General features: G+C 52.0%; 1 protein-coding gene across 1 annotated transcript in view; it reads left to right on the top strand.

The window, feature by feature from the left end:
* Bsn (bassoon presynaptic cytomatrix protein) overlaps positions 1-17,738 on the top strand; it is a 49,287-nt gene that overhangs the window by 17,964 nt on the left and 13,585 nt on the right. Inside the window, exons 4-5 of the mRNA XM_008853268.1 lie at positions 8,510-8,938; positions 9,359-16,012. Coding sequence (XP_008851490.1) covers positions 8,510-8,938; positions 9,359-16,012 — 7,083 coding nt within the window. The remainder of the gene's footprint in view (positions 1-8,509; positions 8,939-9,358; positions 16,013-17,738) is intronic.

The raw sequence follows: 17,738 nt of genomic DNA, 5'->3' as shown, positions 1-17,738 counted from the left end.
CTGGGATCTATGAGCACTGGTAGGCTTCTAAGCTAGTCTGGCTTGAATGACCCTTGTCTCCAAGAGACATTTCAGCTCATTTTTCTCACTAAGCAGTATGTGCATAGATAGGAGGGAAACTCTGTCGAGGAGCATAAATATTCCTGACAATTCCTTTTGGCTGCCTCTGGGTCAGGCCACAGGAAGTGCTGGAGCAGCTCAAGCAAAAGTGTTGCAGTTACATGGTGTCTTGAGATAAGATAACTAAATTCTGATTTAGGCTTCTCTTTACCTGCTTGGTTCTTCCTTTCCTGGACCCTGGACCTTCTGCCTCTCAGCTGGCATTATCCCCTACCATTCCCTACTATCTTATGCCCTGCCTCAGTGATATCTTCTTGGCCAATGCAGTCCTTGCCTCCACAGTCTGTCTGATAGGTTCCATGGGCCTGATAGCATAGCTGATGGAGTACTAGTCCTAGTTCTTCCCAAAGTCAGATCGTCTTCCTCTGCCTGCTGCTCCTAACAGTTGTCAGAGGAGGGTGCAGCCCCTCTTATCTCTTTCTTTCAATAGCTCTGTCTATTGCTACTGCTGTCCTCAGAAGGCCTATGACAGCTCTAAGGAAGATGTGGACTGGCAGCCATAATACCCCTTCCTATGGATCCTGCTATGGAGCCTTTACAGTTGCCCATCTTCAGAGATGCAAGCCAGCAGCCCAGAGTCATCCTCAGCTCCTCTCACCTCAGCATCCACTCCACAAACTAAGCATTCATGGCTCCTCCTCCTTCTGTCACAAAAATCTGGCCTCGTTTTCCACCCTGTGGCCATAACCATAGACTTCCCTTCCTGGTCCTCCCATCCAAAAAATGTCCATGCGTTTATCAAAACTTCCTGCTGATTTGCTGAGACTTATTTATTTATTTATTTATTTGTTTGTTTGTTTATTATTTTTGGTCTTTTTGAGACAGGGTCTCCCTGTAGCCCCAGCTGTCCTGGATTCGCTATGGAGACAAGGCTGGCCTTGAACTCACAGAGATCCGCCTGTCTCTGCCTCCTGAGTGCTGGGATTAAAGGCATGCACTAGCACGCCCGGCAAGACTTTACACTTTTAACTTTCAAATCCATAACTAGCATATAACATTACTCCATCACAGTGGGGAAAGGTGTCCTTAGGACAGAAGAGGCCGTCGGATCCCCTGGAACTGGACTTATGGACAGTTGTTAGCTGCCATGTGGGTGCTGGGTCTTCTGCAAGAACAACCAGTGTTCTTAACTGTTGAGCCATCTCTCCAGCCCTGAGACCTTTTTTTATTAAAATATTTTATTATTTTTATTTTATGTGTATGAGTGTATTGCCTGCATGTGTGTACACCTATGTCATGCAATGCCTACAGAGGTCAAAAGAGGGTGTCGGATCCCCAGGAACTGGAGTTAAGGATGACTGTTAACCACCAAGTGAGTCCTAGGAATTGAACCCAGGTCCTCTTCAAGAGCAGCCAGTGCTCTTAACGACTGCGCCATCTTTCCAGTCCCTTGCTGAGACTCTTTTTTTTTTTGGTCTTTTTAAGACAAGGTCTCCCTGTAGCCCCAGTTGACCTGGAGCTCCCTATGTAGACCAGGCTGGACTCAAACTCCCAGAGATCTGCCTGCCTCTGCCTCCCAAGTGCTGGGATTAAAGGCATGCGCTACCACACCCGGTCCCCTTGCTGAGATCTTTAACTAGGCCATGGACTTTCTTTGATCTCACCTCAGTGAATGGTCACTTTGCATTCTATACAATTTTGTGACCTACTTTGCACATTCTCCATTAGAGCCTTCTGATTTCTCACCAGGTGCTAGGAGACTCGCCCTTGCCTTGGGATTGAGGTGCAGAGCCAGAACATTAGTTCTTGTCCAGGCCTGTCTCTTCCCACACATTGCTTGGCTAAGACCAACTGCTAGCTCAGAGTGACTGAGCTGTGTCTCTGTTCACCATGTGAATCAGACACTAGTGTCCATGTGCAGGGATGGACAGCCTCTTAGCTCCCCATATGCTTAGTGGGCCTGCTGGGGCTTTACCTGAGGCTAGGCCCAACTGTTTGGACCAATAGGTTGGCCATCTTCTTCAACATCTGTGGCCATAAAAATCTTTTGTGGGGTTGGGGATTTAGCTCAGTGGTAGAGCGTTTGCCTAGAAAGCGCAAGGCCCTGGGTTCGGTCTTCAGCTCCAGAAAAAAAAAAAGACAAAAATAACAAAAAAGACCAAAAAAATAAATACATAAATAAAAATCTTTTCCTTCTTTTTAGATAGAGATTTCTGAGCATGCCACAGAAGAGGCACTAAAATTGGACCCATTTTTTTCTTGAAACTTCCTCTAAAAAAATAATAACCACAGTGCTATTTAGTGAGTCATTTCATAATTAAGAGGGTTGATTCCAACTTTTTTTTAACCTATTTATCTTTTTGAAAGATAATAGTACCCTCAGGCTTATTTTTTAATTGGCTTTCAGTTCAATATAGTATGAAGAAATTAGTGGAATTGTAACAGTAATATCACCAGTTTCTTATTTTATTATCAGTACCAAAATTTCAGCTGTGCCTTTGAGAAACGAGGCCTCCCTGCACAAAGGGTCTTGCACCTGTGACATGGAGTTGGGCTAGGCTTTATTGGCAAGCATCAAGTACAAGCCAACAGCAGCCTATGCTCCTGATTTACCTCACACTGGGGCAGTGATCTAGCAAGTCCTATTTCCCCACATGTGGAATGGACAGTAATTCTCCTTATAGTGTCCATGTAAGCTGCTGTACCTCAGATGCAAGTCCTCACAGTGGTCAATTCCCAAGCCAGGAGACTGAAACCAAAGTGTACTAAAAGAAAGTCTCCATGTGGGGAAGTGTCTCCATAAGCCCTTCACCATCTGGATGTCAGTAAGCATTGTGGTCAGTCCAGGCTCTTGGACTCCTGAGGACCACCCTATAGGGAATGAACACATTTAGTTCTGAGGCTCAAGGAGAGCAATCCAAGCTACAAGGGAACACACTGGGGACACCTGGTAAGAGTCTCCTTATGGAAGGCAGAGATCCAGAAAGAAGCTTAGGCATACCTGGGGGCAGGTGATAGAATGCACATCACATAGTCAGGAGAGGACCAGTAGTCTGGGGCTGGCCAGGCCTATGACCAGTCTTTACCTCTAGGTATCCTTTTAAGCTTTGGGATTCTTTTTGGGGGAGGGGTTTGTTTTATGAGACATAGTCTTACTATTTAGCCCAGGCTGGCCTCAAACTCATGGCAGTCCTCTTGCCTCAGCCTCCCAAGTGCTAAGATTATAGGCATGAGCCACCATAGCCAGTGTTCTCTGGGGTTCTTATTCACTGCCCTTTGGTCTGATAGAGGAGCTAAGGGTGTGTATGGCCAGACAGCTGGCCATGAGATATAGATCAGAATAGTATCTTTTTTTTTTTTTTTTAGTTTTTTTTGAGACAGGGTCTCCCTGTAGCCCCAGCTGGCCTGGAACTCACTATGTAGACCAGGCTGACCTTGAACTCACAGATATCTGCCTGCCTCTGCCTCCCAAGTGCTGGGATTAAAGGCGTGTGCCACCACGCCCAGCCCCAGAATAGTATCTTTTAAAAAATATTTTATTTATTATTTTATGTGTATGAGTGTTATGCCTGCATGTAAGTAAGTGCACCCATGTGGTGCAATGCCCTCGGAGGACAGAAGAGGCTATCAGATCCCCTGGAACTGGAGCCATGGACAGTTGTTAGCTGTCATGTGGGTGCTGGGATTGGAACCTGGGTCTTCTGCAAGAACAATCGGTGTTCTTAACCGCTGAGCCATGTCTCCAGCCCCAAGGATAGTATCTTGATAGCTAGACTGGCACACACACACCAGCTCCACAAATACAGAGAACATATACATTGTAGCCTCATTCAGACAATGGCAGACAGTGCAGGGAGTATCCCGCACTCAACACAGCCTTGCAGGTCTCCCTGGGCCCACAGGGCACACTAGTCAGTGGTTCAGAAGGCAGTAGTTCTCATGTGCTTGTGGGGTAACCCATACTTTCTCACTCAACTTTCTTCTTCTGTGTGGAATGGAAGCAATAACAATCAACTTTGGCTTCTATGAGAAGCAGATGAGATTCAGTATCTTGGATACTTGTACAGAGTACAAAGGTATCAGGTGATATCTTGAACCACTGAGCTCCATCTGATGCAGGCACATCTTATCTCCCCCTTTGAGATGATAATTGTTCTTGGGAGATTTGTATCTTTCTGTCCCAGAAAGTACTGAACAGAGACAAGTTAGGAAGTGGTCATCAGAGCCTCCCTCCCCATTGTCCATTCTCTGGTCACTTACCAAAGGTGCCAAGCAAAAGAGAAAAACAGGCAGTCATACCCCTAAGGGCTGGGACTGACTGAGGGAGAATATGAACAAAAGTACAGTGAATGAATGAAATGAAGGAATAAAGACTAAAGTGAAGGAATGAATGAAAAACAGTGGATGAACAAATGAAAGATGGGGGGGCTGGGCGTGGTGGTGCACACCTTTAATCCCATCACTCAGGAGGCAGAGGCAGGCAGATCTCTGTGAGTTTGAGGCTAGCCTGGTCTACGTAGTGAGTTCCAGGACAGCTGGGGCTACAGGGAGACCCTGTCTCAAAAAGACCAAAAGAAGGAGGAGGAGGAGGAGGAAGAGGAGGATCAGGGGTGGAGGAGGGGACACATTGGGGTGGGGAGTTTAGAGTAGACTGAGTAAATTAATTGGGACCTCAGCAATTGTGTGCCAACCCCTAGGCACAGATATTCAATGTGGCCTATCTTCCACCTAGCCCCTGGCCCCAGAAAATGTAGGCTTTGGCCAAATCTTTGGCTCTACCCCTCCCAGCCCCAGTGCCTTTTATACTTCTCCTCCCATTCCCAGTGGGCTGGGGAAGGGCCTCCAGCAGCCAGGTCAAGTATTTTTAGCTCTTACTTCACACACTGCCTCCTGCCCACCCGCCCTTTCACACTGCTAACTAAAGTAGAGCCAAGAGCAAGAAAGCCACCAGGAAACCTTTCTGTAAGCTGGCTGCTTCCATGAATAAACCTGTGAAGGAGCAAAGCCCCAGAGAGCATGTGACCACAGCATGGCCTACTGAGGGATGTGCTCATGGGCTCAGGTCAGCAAGGCTCTGTAGGGCCTGATCCAGAATGCTGAGTTTGTCTCCTTCATTCATAGCTTCTTGCAAGGTGCCCCTGCTTTGTTTATATTGTTGCCTCTGGGGTAGGTTCTACAGGCCAGAGGTGAGGTCAGGGGTTTGCCAAACCACCAAGGTGACCAGGGAAGATGACTCAACTGCGTGAAGTTTACCCTAGGAGGAATGTGTGCAAGGACCCAAAGTGGAGTTAAGGTGGTATTGTCTTGAGCCAGCCTCCTGTGTACACCCAGGTCCTAAACCCATCTTGCTGATCCTAGGACCAGGGAAGGGGTTATTTATTCTCCCATGTTCTGTCCATCTCAGGGCTGGGGCTCATCCTGTCCAGAACTCTTCCTAGGCACCTCAGGGATGGACCCTGCCAGGCCAAATGAACTCAAGACCTAGTTAGTGGTTAGCATTCACAGGAACTTGTGTGTGGAAAGGCCTCTTTGAACATCAGATAAGGTCCCAAGAAGTCAGAATGGTACTAGGTGTTAGGCCTTGCAGGAAGCAGATTGAGTCTATTTAGCGTTATGAGTCCCCTCCACTGCCTCATTCCCCTCATTCCTCTGCCCAGGATTTCTGCAAGGGGTTGGTCCATAGGTAAACAGTGTACACGGTGAATACATGCTTGTGGAACAGTCTATTCCCCAACACACACCAAAACCTGGTGTCCTACACAGACAGGCATAGACTCAGGCCTATGGCAGAGGTTGGAATGTAGCTCTGTGCAGCACACCAGGGCAGAATCATTGACATGGTACTTGCCATTGTGAGTTGAGCATGCCAGAGTGAGGGCAGGCATCCTGGGGGTACTAGGCTGCCAAGGCTCTGTCCTGTGGGCCACAGTCTATCTTAGGCTCAGAGACAAATGTGTGAGGTAAGCATGCTGAGGCTATTGGCCTATGTGGGGCAGCAAGAGCCAAAGGCTACCTCCTTTTCCTGTACCCTGGCTCTGTGACTCTGTAGTTTTCATAATGGCCCCTCCTCATGGCACAGCTGCTGGTAGAGCCCAAGTACCTAGGCACCCAGGGTTGAACAGCATCAAGAAAGAAGGACTGCCAAGCTTCTGCACCCCAGGGGCAAGAGCAAACTGAGTGATCAGAGGGGCCCTGCTCTGGGCTGTGCTACAGCCCCCATTTCCCATTACTCCATGTGGCCAAGTCAGAGCAACCAATCCTAACCCTGGAGGTGGATCATAGGAGACATATCCCTGTCAGCCTCAGACTTGCTGCAGGAATCACCTACTCAGAGACCAGGGATGCCCCAACCCCACCCCTATGTAGCCAGCTGGAGTTTTCTGGTGTTCTGAGGCCTTTGCTGTTGATACCTGTGTCATATGTGTGATGGCCTGTTTGGGGCTATGTGTTCCAGGAAGGCTATCAGTTACTTTACTCATTGTAGTGACCAAATGCCTGACAGAAGTGACTTAAAGGAGGAGGTGATTTATTTTGGCTCACAGTTTAGAGGGGACAGTCCATCGTGGCAAGTAAGCCATGGTAGCTTGGACAACTCTGTCTATGGCACTAGAAGCTTGTGGCACAGCTAGCTTATTTGCATCTTGACAGATCTGGAAGCAAAGGGTTTGAGCTTAGAACCAAAAAGTGGGTGTCACCTTCAAGGTCCACCCTATTAGGACCCATGTCCAAAATGTTCCACAACCTCCCAAAACTGTACCACCAGCTAATGATCATGTATTCAAATACATGAGCCTATGGGGGAAATTTCCCATTTAAGCCATAACATTGATGGATGGACCTTATTTATCTCTCTTCATTGTGAGTGTGTCTTTAGCCTTCAACTCTGGCCCTGAAACAGTTGGTGATTTTGAGGGTGATGACTGATGATCAAGAATTGATCCCAGGGGCTGGAGAGATGGCTCAGTGGTTAAGAACACTGGCTGCTCTTGCAGAGGACCCTGGTTCAGTTCCCAGCCCCCACATAGCAGCTAACAACCATCTGTAACTCCAGGTCCAGGGGATCCGATGCCCTCTTCTGACCTCCATGGGCATGCATGATATGGGTGCACTTACATGCATGTAGGCAATACACTCATACACATAAAATAAAAATAATAAGGCTGGGTGTGGTGGCGCACTCCTTTAATCCCAGCACTTGGGAGGCAGAGGCAGGTGGATCTCTGTGGGTTCAAGGCCAGCCTGGTCTACAAAGTGAGTTCCAGGACAGCTGGGGCTACAGAGAGACCCTGTCTCAAAAAGGCAAAACTAAAGGCGTGCACCACCATGCCCAGCGAAAAATAATAAAATATTCTTTTAAAAAAGGATTGATCCTGCCAGGCGTCAGTGGTCAAGAGCACTGACTGCTTTTGCAGAGGACCCGGGTTTGATTCCTAGCGTCCACATGGCAGCTTTGAACCGTCCTTAACTCCAGTTCTAGGGGAATCTAAAGCCCTCTTCTGACCTCCGTGGCACTGTACGACACGGGTGCACACACATACATACAAGCAACACACTCATACACATTTAAAAAAAAAAAAAAAAAGAACTGATTCCACTCCAGGTCTGGAAGGAGCAGGGCTCTTGGCCCAAGGGCCACCACATACAGTTCTCCATCAGAGAACAGTCCAGGGTCTTCTTGGAGTTCTTTACTGGCCTTAGACAAGAAGACTTGGGCTGGAGGTGTGAGTTAAGAGGACTCTCATCCCTGATTCCCAGAGAGTGTTTCTTGGCCCCAGGAGTCTGCCCCTGCCTAGCATATCCCTTATTTGGGGAAGGGACTTGCAGGATAGTGTCAGACCTGAGAACTAGGAGGCAGGGAAGAACAGTGCCTCCAGAGTATGTTCCCTAGGTGTCTGAATGCCATTCCTGTTCTGCAGGGTCTCTTGATTGCTGGGCTCTATGCAACCCTTGAGTTCCAGTTCAGTCCTTGAGGTTGGGGCCCCAACTTTCCTTGTGCTTGTTCACAAACCCTTGTATTGTTTATAGGTTGCCCTTCCTCTTAATTTTCCTCCTTCTTTGGTGCAGAAAAATTTGTCCATGGGTTGAGGAAGGCAACTTTCTTTTCAGTTTTTAATTTGCATTTTGACTCTATATATGTCTCTGAGAAGTTTATAATTTGGGGGCAATATAGCTATCAGTCTTTTTCTCCTTATGACTTTGGTTTCATGCTTTGGAAAGACTTTTTCAGGCTGGGGGTATAGCTCAGTGATAGAGTACTTGCCTAAAATGTACAAAAGGCCCTGGATTTAATTGAGTTCAATGAAAGAGAGAGAGAGAGAGAGAGAGAGAGAGAGAGAGAGAGAGAGAGAGACTTTCTCTTCCCCTAAGGTGATGAAGAGTTGTGGAAATATTTTCTGAGTACTCCCATGTCTATGTGATGTCCATCAACCTCCCTCCTGTTCCCTTGCAGAAAACAGAGTGGCTCTGTCTGAACTGCCAAACTAAGCGGCTGCTGGAGGGCAGCCTGGGAGAACCGACTCCTCTGCCGATGCCCACTTCACAGCAGCCCCCTGCAGGAGCCCGTCACCGTGCAGTTGGACCAGCCCCTCCAAAGCAGAAAGGGCCACAGGGGTTAGGCCAGCCATCAGGCCCCCTGCCCGCCAAGGCCAGCCCCCTGCCTACTAAGGCCAGCCCACAGGCCAAGCCCTCCAGGGCTTCTGAACCCAGCAAGACCTCCAGCAGTGCCCAGGAAAAGAAAACAGGCGTCCCTACTAAAGCTGAGCCTGTGCCGAAGCCACCTCCAGAGACTACTGGGACTCCTAAAGCAAAAAGTGGGGTGAGAAGGACCGAACCTGTCACCAAGCCTGTTCCAGAAGCTCCCAAGGGTGGGGAGGCAGAGGTCAGTTCTGTTTAATTTCCAAAGACCCTAGTTTTCAAATGGGATAGTCTAAGGAAAGATCTGCTTCCTGCAGGGCTGAGAATGTAAGTCTATGGTCCACTGGGGCCACAGAGATGCCCCAGCAGAAGGAAAGTCTAGATTAAGCTTGGGCAGGTCTAGAAACTGAGATTGAGACCTGCCCTGTTTCTAGCACCTTGTTGGATGCTTTGCTGGGTTTCACATTCTTCAATCTAGTAAAGTTTCTCTTTGAAGATCTAGGGTTGCTTGGAGTTTACCATGGAACCTTTAAGTTATTCAAGACCAGAGACATAGGATGGGTAGTAGGCTATAAGCCCTTGGGAGGTAGAGGGACCTTCCTTAGGGTCCCTGGGATTGACAGGGAGGGCCAGGAGTCAGCATCTGCTTCTCATCCTATTGCAGGAACCAATCAGCAAGCCTTACACTCAGGACCTGTCTCGAAGCCCACAGAGCCTCAGCGACACAGGCTATTCCTCTGATGGTGTCTCCAGTTCTCAGAGTGAAATCACAGGTGTTGTGCAACAAGAGGTGGAACAGCTTGACAGTGCAGGGGTGACAGGGCACCGCCCACCCAGCCCTTCAGAACTCCACAAAGTGGGGAGTAGCATGCAGCCTTTACTGGAAGCCCAGGCTGTGGCCCCCGGAGGTGAGCGGAGCAAGCCACCCAGCAGCAGTGCTGTTGAGGACCAGAAACGGCGACCCCACTCCTTGTCCATCATGCCTGAGGTCTTTGACTCTGATGAGGAGCTAGGGGATATCCTAGAGGAAGATGAAGACTCCTTGGGGTGGGGGCACCAGAAGGAACAACGGGACACAGCTGAGTCCTCAGATGACTTTGGAAGCCAGCTCAGGCATGACTATGTAGAAGACAGCAGTGAGGGTGGCCTATCCCCTCTTCCACCCCAGCCCCCAGCCCGGGCAGAAATGACTGATGAGGAGTTTATGCGGAGGCAGATCCTTGAGATGAGTGCTGAGGAGGACAATCTAGAGGAAAATGATAGTGCTGTCTCTGGGCGAGGCCTGGCCAAACATGGCACCCAGAAGGGCAGCACTAGGTCCAGGACTGAACCTAGCCAAGAGCCAACAGCACTGCCCAAGAGGCGCCTACCTCACAACGCCACCACAGGCTATGAAGAACCCCTCTCCGAGGGAGGCCCAACAGAGGCCACCGACAGCAGTGTGGCCTTGCAGGGTGGGCTCCGCCGCTTTAAGACCATTGAGCTCAACAGCACGGGCAGCTATAGCCATGAGTTAGACCTGGGCCAAGGTCCTGACTCCAGCCTGGACCGTGAGCCTGAGCTGGAGATGGAGAGCCTGACAGGCTCACCTGAGGACCGTTCCCGTGGGGAGCACTCCTCCACCCTGCCTGCTTCCACTCCTAGCTATACATCAGGCACCTCACCCACCTCCCTGTCTTCACTAGAGGAGGACAGTGACAGCAGCCCCAGCCGCCGACAGAGGCTAGAAGAGGCAAAGCAGCAGCGCAAGGCCCGGCACCGGTCCCATGGGCCCCTGCTGCCCACGATTGAGGACTCTTCAGAGGAGGAAGAGCTGCGAGAGGAAGAAGAACTGCTGCGTGAACAGGAGAAGATGCGAGAGGTAGAGCAGCAGCGCATCCGCAGCACAGCTCGCAAGACCCGGCGTGACAAGGAAGAACTTAGGGCTCAGCGGAGACGTGAGCGCTCCAAGACACCGCCCAGTAACCTGTCACCCATCGAAGATGCATCCCCCACAGAGGAGCTAAGGCAGGCAGCAGAGATGGAGGAGCTACATCGATCCTCCTGCTCAGAGTACTCCCCCTCCCCCTCCCTTGACTCAGAGGCTGAAGCCCTGGATGGTGGCCCCTCCCGGCTGTACAAATCAGGCAGTGAGTATAACCTGCCCACCTTCATGTCCCTCTATTCACCAACTGAGACACCCTCAGACAGTTCTACCACTCCCAGTTCTGGACGACCCCTTAAGAGTGCTGAGGAGGCCTATGAAGAGATGATGAGAAAGGCTGAGATGCTCCAGCGACAACAGGGTCAGGTGGCAGGGGTCCATGGGCCCCATGGTGGCCCCTCTCAGCCCACAGGCCCACAGGGCCAGGGCTCCTTTGACTATCAAGACAGCCCAGACCATGACTATGGCAGGGCTTCTCAGCCTGGTGCAGAAGGCACACCTGTAGGGCTGGGAGCAAATGTGTATGAGGAGATCCTTCAGACATCCCAGAGCATAGCCCGCATGCGGCAGGCCTCCACACGGGACCTGGCCTTTACTGAGGACAAAAAGAAAGAGAAGCAATTTCTGAATGCTGAGAGTGCATACATGGATCCAATGAAGCAAAATGGTGGTCCACTGACCCCTGGTACCAGTCCCACTCAACTTGCTGCTCCTGTGTCTTTTTCCACCTCCACCTCTTCAGACAGCAGTGGAGGCCGAGTTATTCCTGATGTCCGAGTTACTCAGCATTTTGCAAAAGAGCCTCAGGACCCCCTCAAGCTCCACACTTCTCCTGCCTCCCCCAGCTTGGCCTCTAAGGAACTAGGCATGTCCTTCTCCCAGGGCCCCAGTACCCCAGCCACCACAGCTATGGCTCCTTCTCCAGCCAGCCTGCCACGAGGATATATGACTCCAACCTCACCAGCTGGCTCTGAGCGCAGCCCATCACCATTTTCCACAGTCCATAGCTATGGACAGACCCCAACCACTGCTAACTATGGGTCCCAAACTGAGGAGCCACCCCAAGTTCCCAGTGGCTCTATTGTGGGTGGACGGGTCACTAGAGAGAAGCCTTTGAGTGGGAATGATGGTGAGGTTGGCACTCCCCAGCCTTCCCGGGGATATTCCTATTATTCAGGCTCTAGCCCACCTCTTTCTCCAACCACCCCCTCTGAGAGCCCGGCATACTCCCCAGGCAAGTTGGGCCCAAGAGCCACAGCAGAGTTCTCTACACAGACGCCAATCCTAACACTTGCCTCAGACATGCCACGGAGCCCTAGTACCCCCACCCCCAGCCCCATGGTAGCCCAGGGCACACAAACACCACACCGACCCAGCACACCTCGCCTGGTATGGCAGCAGTCTTCCCAGGAGGCTCCCGTTATGGTCATCACACTAGCATCAGATGCCTCCAGCCAGACCAGGATGGTACATGCCAGTGCCTCCACTTCTCCACTGTGCTCACCTACTGACACCCAGCCTACCACCCATACCTACAGCCAGACAACACCTCCAAGTGGGTCTCAATTGCCCTCAGAACCATCTGGGCCACCTGGCTTCCCTCGAGCACCTAGTGCTGGTGCAGATGGGCCCCTGGCACTGTATGGCTGGGGTGCCCTCCCTGCTGAAAACATCTCCTTATGCCGGATCTCCTCTGTCCCTGGAACATCTAGAGTTGAGCCAGGCCCCAGGCTCCCTGGTAGTGCAGTGGTAGACCTTCGAACAGCTGTCAAGCCCACACCTATCATCCTTACAGACCAGGGTATGGATCTGACCTCTCTTGCTGTGGAAGCAAGAAAGTATGGCCTTGCCCTGGATCCAATCCCAGGACGTCAGTCAACTGCTGTACAGCCTCTAGTTATCAACCTCAATGCTCAAGAACAGACTCATACCTTCCTGGCCACTGCTACCACCGTGAGCATCACCATGGCCTCATCTATGCTCATGGCTCAGCAGAAGCAACCTGTGGTATATGGAGACCCCTTCCAGAGCCGCCTTGACTTTGGTCAGGGTTCAGGTAGCCCTGTATGCCTGGCTCAGGTCAAGCAAGTAGAACAGGCTGTCCAGACAGCCCCATACAGAGGTGGGTCCCGGGGAAGACCCAGGGAGGCCAAGTTTGCCAGGTATAATCTTCCCAACCAGGTAACACCTCTGGCCAGAAGGGACATTTTGATCACTCAGATGGGTACCTCCCAGAGTGTTAGCCTCAAGCCAGGACCAGTGCCAGAGACTGGTGCTGAACCCCACCGGGCCACACCTGCAGAGCTTCGATCACATGCTCTGCCAGGTGCCAGGAAGCCACACACAGTGGTGGTACAGATGGGAGAGGGCACAGCAGGCACTGTGACTACATTGCTCCCAGAAGAGCCAGTGGGTGCCCTGGACCTCACTGGGATGAGGCCTGAGAGCCAGCTGGCATGCTGTGATATGGTCTACAAGTTCCCCTTTGGCAGTAGTTGTACTGGCACCTTCCCCCCTGCCCCCAGTGCACCTGAGAAGAACATGGCAGATGCCGTCCCGCCTGGCCAAAGCACTGGTCCTTTCTATAGTGCCAGAGACCCTGAGCCTTCTGAGCACCTCACCTACCGGGCACAGGGGGTAGTAGGACCTGGACCCCACGAGGAGCAGAGGCCTTACCCACAGGGTCTCCCTGGCAGGCTATACTCCTCCATGTCTGACACCAATTTGGCCGAAGCTGGCCTCAACTATCATGCCCACCGGATTGGACAGCTCTTCCAAGGGCCTGGACGAGACTCAGCTGTGGACCTCAGCTCATTGAAGCACTCTTATAGCTTAGGCTTTGCAGATGAACGCTACCTAGGGCAAGGCTTGCAGTATGGCTCGTTCACTGACCTTCGTCATCCCACAGATATTTTGACTCATCCACTTCCCATGAGGCGCTATAGCTCTGTGTCAAACATCTACTCAGACCACCGGTATGGCCCACGGGGAGATGCAGTTGGCTTTCAGGAGGCCAGTCTGGCCCAATATAGTGCCACCACAGCCCGAGAGATCAGCCGCATGTGTGCTGCCCTCAACTCCATGGACCAGTATGGTGGGCGGCATGTTAGTGGAGGTGGTGGACCTGACCTTGTGCAGTACCAACATGCACCTGGACTCAGTGCTCCACAGGGTCTGGCTCCACTCAGATCTGGCCTCCTTGGCAACCCTACCTACCCAGAGGGTCAACCAAGCCCTGGGAATCTAGCTCAGTATGGGCCTGCAGGAAGCCAGGGAACAGCAGTCAGACAGCTACTCCCATCCACAGCCACAGTGCGTGCAGCAGATGGCATGATCTACTCGACTATCAATACTCCAATTGCTGCGACCCTGCCCATCACCACCCAGCCTGCCTCAGTACTGCGACCCATGGTGCGTGGTGGTGTGTACAGGCCTTATGCATCTGGTGGAGTCACAGCTGTGCCTCTTACCAGCCTGACACGCGTGCCCATGATTGCTCCCCGGGTACCCCTTGGGCCAGCAGGGCTATACCGATACCCTGCGCCAAGTAGATATCCCATTGCTTCTAGTGTTCTACCAGCTGAGGGGCCTGTCTATCTGGGAAAGCCAGCTGCTGCCAAGGCCCCAGGGGCAGGAGGTCCACCAAGGCCAGAGCTACCCTCGGGGGCTGCACGGGAAGAACCTCTTTCTACAACTGCCCCTGCCCCCATCAAGGAAGCCCCAGTAGCCTCTGCCCCTGCCCCACTACCCAGCCAGAAGCCACCAGGAGATGCTGCTGCTGGGGGTGGCAGTGGAGTCCTCAACCGGCCTGGGATGGAGAAGGAGGAGACATCTCAGGAAGAACGGCAGCGGAAGCAACAGGAGCAGCTGCTGCAGCTTGAACGGGAACGGGTGGAGCTGGAGAAGCTGCGACAACTGCGGCTGCAGGAGGAGCTGGAGCGAGAGAGGGTAGAGTTGCAGAGGCACCGTGAGGAAGAGCAACTGCTGGTGCAGCGGGAGTTGCAGGAGCTCCAGACCATCAAGCACCATGTGCTGCAGCAACAGCAAGAAGAACGCCAGGCCCAGTTTGCACTGCAGCGGGAACAGCTGGCACAGCAGCGGCTGCAGCTGGAGCAGATCCAGCAGCTACAGCAGCAGCTGCAGCAGCAACTAGAGGAACAGAAACAGCGGCAGAAGGCTCCCTTCCCTGCAACCTGTGAGGCACCTGGCCGAGGACCTCTCCCAGCTGCTACTGAGCTGGCCCAGAATGGCCAGTACTGGCCACCACTGACCCACACAGCCTTCATTGCTGTGGCAGGAACCGAGGGGCCTGGCCAGCCTCGTGAGCCCATGCTGCACAGGGGCCTCCCCAGCTCTGCCTCAGACATGTCACTGCAGACTGAAGAGCAGTGGGAGGCAGGCCGCAGTGGCATCAAGAAGCGTCACTCCATGCCACGTCTGAGGGATGCCTGTGAGCCAGAGTCAGGGCCTGAGCCCTGCACAGTCAGGAGGATTGCAGACAGCAGTGTGCAGACAGATGACGAGGACGTTGAGGGCCGATACCTCCTGACCCGAAGACGCAGGACACGTCGCAGTGCCGACTGCAGCGTGCAGACAGATGACGAGGATAATGCTGAGTGGGAGCAACCAGTTCGCCGCCGCAGGTCCCGTCTTTCTCGTCACTCAGACTCGGGCTCAGACAGCAAGCATGATGCCACTGCCTCATCATCTGCTGCCACCACCACTGTGAGGGCCATGAGCAGCGTGGGCATCCAGACCATCAGTGACTGCTCCGTACAGACGGAGCCTGACCAGCTGCCCAGGGTCTCGCCTGCTATCCATATCACAGCTGCCACCGACCCCAAGGTGGAGATAGTCAGATACATATCAGCACCAGAAAAGACTGGGCGTGGGGAGAGCCTGGCCTGCCAGACAGAACCAGATGCACAAGCCCAGGGTGTGGCTGGGCCACAGCTTGTCGGGTCAACTGCCATCAGCCCCTACCTGCCTGGCATCCAGATCGTCACCCCAGGTCCCCTAGGCAGATTTGAAAAAAAGAAGCCAGATCCTCTGGAGATTGGGTACCAGGCCCATCTGCCCCCAGAGTCCCTTTCACAGCTTGTGAGCCGCCAGCCTCCTAAGTCTCCCCAAGTTCTCTACTCACCAGTCTCACCCTTGTCCCCACACCGGCTCCTGGACACCTCCTTTGCTTCCAGTGAAAGGCTGAACAAGGCTCATGTGACTCCCCAGAAGCACTTCATGGCTGACAGCGCTCTTCGCCAGCAGACTCTGCCTCGCCCCATGAAGACCCTGCAGCGGTCCTTGTCCGACCCTAAGCCCCTCAGCCCCACCGCCGAGGAGTCTGCCAAAGAGAGATTCTCCCTCTACCAGCACCAGGGGGGACTAGGTAGCCAGGTATGGGCACCAGGGCTGGTCCAGGGTGGGACAGGGGTCTATTTCTAGCCCGAGGGGCCCTAAAAGGGAGGGGTTTCTTCTGGGGTGGGAATGGAGTCATCTCCGGCTCCAGAGGCCCAGGGGAAGGAGTCAAGGAATAAAGCTCCTCAATGCACATCTGATAGAGCCCATAGCCCAGCAAAGCCAGCCTGGGCAAATAGAGACACACATGGGCCCCCAGACCATCCATCCAGACACCCTACCAGAAACCTCAGCCTCTCCCCAGCCCTGTCCTCTCATCGCTTGTAACTAGTTCAACCCTGTCTCTTCCCTTCAAGCCTCTTCAGTTACACCTTCAGTCTAGGCACTTTGCACTCCAAGCCTTATTTATGGCTGTTGTCTGAGAAATCAGTAATGTGGTTCAGGCTGCATTGCTCCCCACTGCCCAAGCCTAGATAGGCTTCATTGCCTATAGCAAGTCTAAGCCATAGTGCTGTGGGATAGCACTCAAGGTCCATCCTGGGGCTGTGGTGTACTCTGTCTTGATTGTATTCCATGTCTTACCTCCATTCAGTAGCTCTGTTCCTACATCTGTCTGTTCCCCTAGATACAGTACAGGCTCTTTGTCTGTAGCTTTAGTTACTAATCATGTACTGGAACCATGAGAGATAGCCATGGGCTGCAGTTATAGAAAGTGATGGAGGTTATGAGGGCGTCATGCCAATGACTGAGTACAAGACTGAGGAGGGCTGGCTTTCCCTAAATGCTTTTAGAAACCTCTGGAAGTTCTTGGCAGGTAAAACAGAACAAGATGGGTATTTTAGCATTCCCAAGGTACAGTGTGGGCTGATGAACTGAAAGAGAGGAGGTAGGAACCAAAAGCATTGTGAAGTACATTTATGCATTTTCTGGGTGTGTACAGAAAAAAGTGGAGGCTTGGAGTGGGGTTGTGGAGGTGATGGTTGTAGAGGTAGGTAGTGAAAGGCCCTGATGTGTAGAAGCAGGAGTGGGGATATGGTCAGGTGTATGAGCTGGCAAGAGGGCAGGTCAAAGAGGCGGATGGTCCTGGCTCTAGGCACACAGATACCCATGAGCTGGCACTCAAGGTTTGTGGCCCAAATAAGAAAAGATAGACAGTGAGGAGTTCAAAAGCTAAATTTATCCCACTAAAAGCCCACCTTTGTTTGAAGGCTTAGGGGCACACTATCATTTCTTTATGACTTGTAAAAGATGAGAGATTTTTATGTAGTTACTTGGCAAGGTAAAAAATAAGAATTCTGTCTCCAGTATATTTGGGGCATTGGTATGGTGTGAAATCTAGAAATGTGAGGCATTCTGGGGAAGGTTAGAAGCTGGAGGTAAAGGGAGGTGGGGGGTACTCCATCAGCATAGGCCTTCAGGTAATGCAGAATACCTGAGGCAGGTGAGGAAGTGCTGTGGAGAGTACAGCAAGAGAACTTTGGGCAGGAAGCTCTGCCATTGGAGAAAGGTCTAAAGAGAGAAATAGGAGGTTTGGTGGTGATTGAGTGAGGGATATAGAGGGACCTGGGGGCTGGACCAAGAGTATAGCCCAGAAAGTTTGTCAGGGGGTAGTGCAGGGCAACTAGAGGAAGTGAGCAGGCAACTGAGTAGCATGCCACTCTGTAGAGGGATAAAGCAGAAAGCGTAGACCCTGTAACAGCTGATAAACAGCATGCAACCTTCCTGTAATCCTATTGTTAAAGGAGCCAGGTGGGTCTAGTACCCT

This window comes from Nannospalax galili, unplaced genomic scaffold, assembly GCF_000622305.1.
Source record: "Nannospalax galili isolate Female #2095 unplaced genomic scaffold, S.galili_v1.0 scaffold786, whole genome shotgun sequence".
Taxonomy (NCBI): Eukaryota; Metazoa; Chordata; class Mammalia; order Rodentia; family Spalacidae; genus Nannospalax; species Nannospalax galili.
This window is presented reverse-complemented; position numbering and strand designations above follow the sequence as displayed.